Raw genomic sequence first — 5,247 nt, forward strand, 5'->3', positions numbered from 1 at the left:
ATTTTATGAAAAAATTATTTAATTTTACAAAAATAAAATTCATGAATTGATTTAACTTGTGAAAAAATTATAATTTTTTTCTTATAAATATATGAATAAGTTTATCCAGATAAAATAGTTAGCTTTAATGATTTGACTATATAAGAAACGTAGTAGTGTTTAATAGATTTGGGGTAAATGAAAATTAAAACTTAATATTTCTAGAAGGTCAAATCGAAGGAAAAATAATAATCAGCATACACGATTCCTTTTGTTTTAAGATTTGATTTATTGTGTTGGATTAAGCAATGTTTTTGCTCTGTTAAAAAAAATGTGATGAAACATACACCTCATGTAATACTAAGACTCGTAATTTAAATTTTTATTTAATTGGGAAAATATACAACCAAAGCAGTGGGGTTACACACCAACCAAACCACAGATTCATAGCACTTCAATAACCAACCACACACCACAATTTTCTCTCACTTTTTTTTTTCACTCATAATGCAGATCACAAGAAAGAAAGAAAGAAAAGCAGAAGTCACAGCCCTCACTGCTATGGTCACATACACCTGCATCAGACAAGGAGGAAAATAAATCAGAACATATAACCTTAGTAATCATGTTCTGCCATACACCTATATAGAAAGAAAAATGTTTCTTTCACACTCTTTCAAAAAATTACATTCATTTAACAATTTATAGGCTAAAAATGATAGCTCAACACACAGGGTGTCATTGTGCTAAAATGTATAATTTCCTTAGATCAAAGTAACAGAAGAAAACAAGATCAGAAATTTCCTAATTCATAATCATGTTCCAAACACCAAAGAATAAAATCATGGAGAATATTGATAGAGCAGAGACAAGATAACAAAAGAAGAGTTCACCTTAATTATAGCTTAACATATATATATATATATATATATATATATATAGGTGATGCAGCAGATATCTAATCACTGTCACTGCTGCTGCTGCTGTCATGGCCATCGTCATGTTTCTTCTTCTTCTTCTCCTTCTTCTTCTTCTCGCCCTCAGCACCTTCACCGTGGATCTTGTCCTTGATCTTCTCTACGAACCCTTGTTTGTGCTCTTCTCCATGGTGTTCTGGCTTGTGCTCCCCTTTGTGCTCACCATGGTACTCTCCTTTGTGTTCACCATGGTGCTCTCCTTTGTACTCACTATGTTCACCATGGTGCTCCCCTTTGTGCTCCTCCTCCTTCTTGTGCCCTCCCACATGAAGGGTCTCCCCAATCTTGTGAATGATTCCTGACATTGTCTCTCTTTCACTTAGCTTCTTCCGGTTTTGGTTTTGGTTTTTGTTTTGGTTTTGCTGTGTTCTTACCCCAAGAGATGAACGGTATTTATAGGAAGAAAGTCAGGTATAAAGGAAAAAAAAATGCTATCCATCATTGAAATTACTGGAATGACCATCAACGTGTTCTTTGCGTGTATTCGTTTATAACTATTTTGTTTACTGATAAAAAAATATAGAATCATATATACCTCACATGATTTTCTTTTTTATATACTTGTGACAGCTGTAATGTTATGTAATTTCAAGATCAATACGAATATGATGTTTTACTTATACTTTTAAATGGAAAAGCAGTTATATTTGATTCAAGAAAATATAACAGAAACAAATTAATGAGAGGTGTGAAATTAAAGTATGAATGATGAATTAATAAGAGAAGGAGCAAACACGTGTCGAGTGGTTAAGGGCTGAGACAATTGTGTCGCTAATATTTGTGCATTTGTAACCTAACTGTAGCTTTTCTGGTGTAATACGGAACCTATTGAGAGAAACATCCTATGCTTACTAATTGAAGAGACAAAGAAATAAATCTTAAAGTTGGGATGTGGCAATGTATTATGCAAATCATGACAATGTCTGTCCAAAATTTAGGTTAGGTACATTCAATCAGATATTATTATATATTTCTAGTCATTAACCCTGCATTCTAGATTCTACTTTCAGAACAATTTCTATCTATTTTTTATTTCTTTATTTTCAAAATCAAAAGCATGGAAAATCTTACAACTCAATGGGTTTTTTTCTTTCCTGTAAATAGTCTAATTTCATTTGATATTTTCTGTGAAATAAAAACAAAAATTATTCTGGAATTAGACAAGTCCTACTTAACCCATTTCAAAAAATACACATTATTTGGAGAAAAAAATCAGTCAATGATGTAGCCCCCCCAAAGAGAAAAAGAGGTATGTATGAGGACATAATTTAGTCCAAATCCATAATATGATTCCCTTTGTTCTTAGTCCTCTAAAACAAAAATAAATCAAAGAATAAATTGCAATTTTAGTAATTATGTGATACCTTTTCTTTTCTCAATTTGAATCTCCTAATTTTAAAAAAATTGTAACTTTAGCTAATTATGAGTTATGCACACACTTTATCTTTATTTCAATTAATCAAATGTTTCAATTGTAATTTAAATAAAACTTTAAGTTTAGATATGAATTGTATCAAAAAAAAAAAGAAGATTGAATTCACATTATTTTGTTAAAAAATTAGAAGAGAGTACACTATTATTTAACCCAAACTAAAGTATAGAGGATAAAAGAGTAAAAAGAATGGTAGTTTGAGAAGAATAAATGAATAAAGAAAGAAAAATGATTGTATTATTTGAAAAATAGTTTAAAGCATGATGGATGAAATAGGGTAGCGTGGAATAGGGGAGAAGGTGACCCACCGACCATTATGGGCCATAAATGAAAGATCCAAAAGAGGATAAGAAGGGCCCACTTTCCGTATCTGAAGAAGAGAAAGTAGAAAACAACGTTATTCCCACTATCTTTTTCTTTCTGTTACCGACTTTAATTTAAAATACAATTTTTTAACGATAATCCCTTAATTCAACTTTTAATATCTTATAAATTTAAATATTTTAATAAATTTTACACAAAAAGATGTTACTCAATCAAGAAAGAGTAAGTTAGTCAACAAGTTTAATACTAAGTAACGACTTATTAAGAGCAAAATTCAATTACTTAAATAAAAATGAAAATATATATATTCAATAAAAAATTTAATATTTAATTTAAATTAAAAATGCAAGAAGTAAAAATGAGATGATAATATTTTTGTTAGAAGTTTTTTTCCATAAATGTTGTAAGAAATTAGCTAAGAATTATAAGTACTCATTTAAAAATACAGCTGATAAATAGATTTTAATAATATTCGATAGTTGATAGCTATTTTTGAAGCGAATCCGTTTTTTTGTCTCATTGGTTTTGAAGATGACGCGTGGATGGTTATAAACCTGCCGACACCGTTGAATGGAACCGCCCCTGACAGTTTTGTTCAGTTTTTGAGAAATAAATAATAATAATAAACTTTTAACGTAAGAAAAATTAAATCGTACCCAATTCTCAAGGCTGTATCAGATATTTTATTTTACCAAACCTAAATATATTTAAACATTAAAATAGATCTAACGTTATTAAAATAGTGTTTATTGGGTTCCAAATATTAAGTAAAACTAAATTAACTCCATTAATAATTATTTGAATTAGGTCAATGGGTACTCCACATAATAAAAAGGTCGTTTTTTTTACAATTTTAAAAAAATATTTTTTTCTTATTAATTATTTTGATTATGTATAGATTCTTTTTGTAATTCTATGAAAAATAAAACACAAAAAGTTAACTTATCATTATGTTGTATTTATTTTATCATAAATTAACTCATAATTTATAAAGATATTTTTATTCACTATATATTTTGACTCATCCTTTTGTTGTTCTATTCAAACAATTTTTAGATAAAAATTATTTATTTCTAAGAATTAATTATTTAAAAAAGTGTTTTTCCTTTTATACAAAATGCTGACAGTTGAATATATAATAAGTTGACCAATGAAAAAAATGGATAAAACTCTTAAATATGACATGGAAATATAGAAATTATAAAAAGAAATTGTCATGTACACTATGTTTTAAGAACTTTGCCTTAGATCAATCTAGCTCAAAAAAAAAAGACGTTAAAACCTATAAATGAGTTATCTAGTAAAAAAGCTCTAAATAATGTGTAGGGAAGAAGACTAAAAACAACAAAATGATTACTTGTACAAAATAAATAAAAATATTGTGAATGTTTATTAACTATTAAAAAACTAGATTAAGAAAAAAAAACTAGTTAATATGAAAGAATTCATATTAAAAAGGAAATGCATTCATTTGTTGTACGAGCTTGCAGTATAAAGCAACCCACTCGTTTCAAAAGCAAATTGGTATCATGATTTTCACAAACCTGTCCAGTCAACTAAGACCATCTTGACCATCACCTAATTTTGTTGTTGTAAATTATGAAAATAATAATAATATTTTTTGTTAATTTCATTCTATTATTTTAAATCTTTTTAATTTGATTTCATTTTAATTAATATAAATTTTTCAGAAAATTAGAAATAGTACCATCTAATATTTATTTTTCATATTATGTGTTATTTTTGTTAATAAGTCACATGTCACGTCTATTATTATTATTATGACAGATTAAAAGTGACTATGTTAATTCATTTAAAAAAGTAAAATTAAATTGAAAATGTTTAAAATAATAAGATTAAATTAAAAAAAACATTTAAAAAATTATTAAATAAAGAAAATTATATATGTATGATATTCTTTTAGGGCAAATAATAATGAAAAATTATATATGCATTATCTTCTATTAGGACAAATAGGATGCGTTTGGTGGTTTCTTATGTGTAGTTTTGTCCTCAAAGAAAAAAAGTGATTTTCTTCTTCCCAAATTGGTGAGGTAAAGCAATGTAGATCACCTTAATCGGTAATGTGAATATAATAGCTTACAAAGTCTCCTATTTGATTTGCGTGTACATTGCTTAATTTGTAGTTGATTTACATCACATAGGCGGAAAGTTATTTGTAGTAGATTTTGTTGCATAGTATCTTGGAAATGAGTTTCACTACATCAAACTTTATAAGTTAGGTGTGTAAGACTATATATCATGGATGATCCGATAACGGATTGATAGTATGTGACATGATAAGTCCAACAAACAATCGCTAGGATAGGAAATGACTCTGATATCATATTGAAAATTGGACTTTAAGTTTAACTCAACTTCATAAAATCAACTTATAAGGTGAGGTTTGCACCTACTTATATATTATGAAATGTCCTAATCTTTAATTGATCTGGGATCTCCAACAATAATTAAACTTAGTGTCATCATTGGATACACTACGTAAGGAAACAAATGTGAGTAAATTGTCATCAT

General features: G+C 27.7%; 1 protein-coding gene across 1 annotated transcript; it reads right to left on the minus strand.

Annotated features, from left to right (window-relative positions):
* Positions 1-334: 334 nt before the first annotated feature.
* LOC137813918 (protein SRC1) lies at positions 335-1,276 on the minus strand. Its single transcript, XM_090301766.1, has 2 exons — positions 873-1,276; positions 335-554 (listed from the first exon to the last, which is right to left on the minus strand). Exon 1 carries the CDS (start codon positions 1,259-1,261, stop codon positions 938-940), a length of 324 nt encoding a protein of 107 aa, XP_090157892.1. The 5' UTR covers positions 1,262-1,276; the 3' UTR covers positions 335-554; positions 873-937.
* Between the last annotated feature and the right edge of the window lie 3,971 nt (positions 1,277-5,247).

Source organism: Phaseolus vulgaris, chromosome 1 (genome assembly GCF_051622355.1).
Source record: "Phaseolus vulgaris cultivar YP4 chromosome 1, ASM5162235v1, whole genome shotgun sequence".
NCBI classification, from domain to species: domain Eukaryota; kingdom Viridiplantae; phylum Streptophyta; class Magnoliopsida; order Fabales; family Fabaceae; genus Phaseolus; species Phaseolus vulgaris.

What these genes read in the sequence shown, in the direction of transcription:
- LOC137813918 (XM_090301766.1), bottom strand. Translation starts at nt 1,261, where the DNA reads ATGTCAGGAATCATTCACAAGATTGGGGAGACCCTTCATGTGGGAGGG.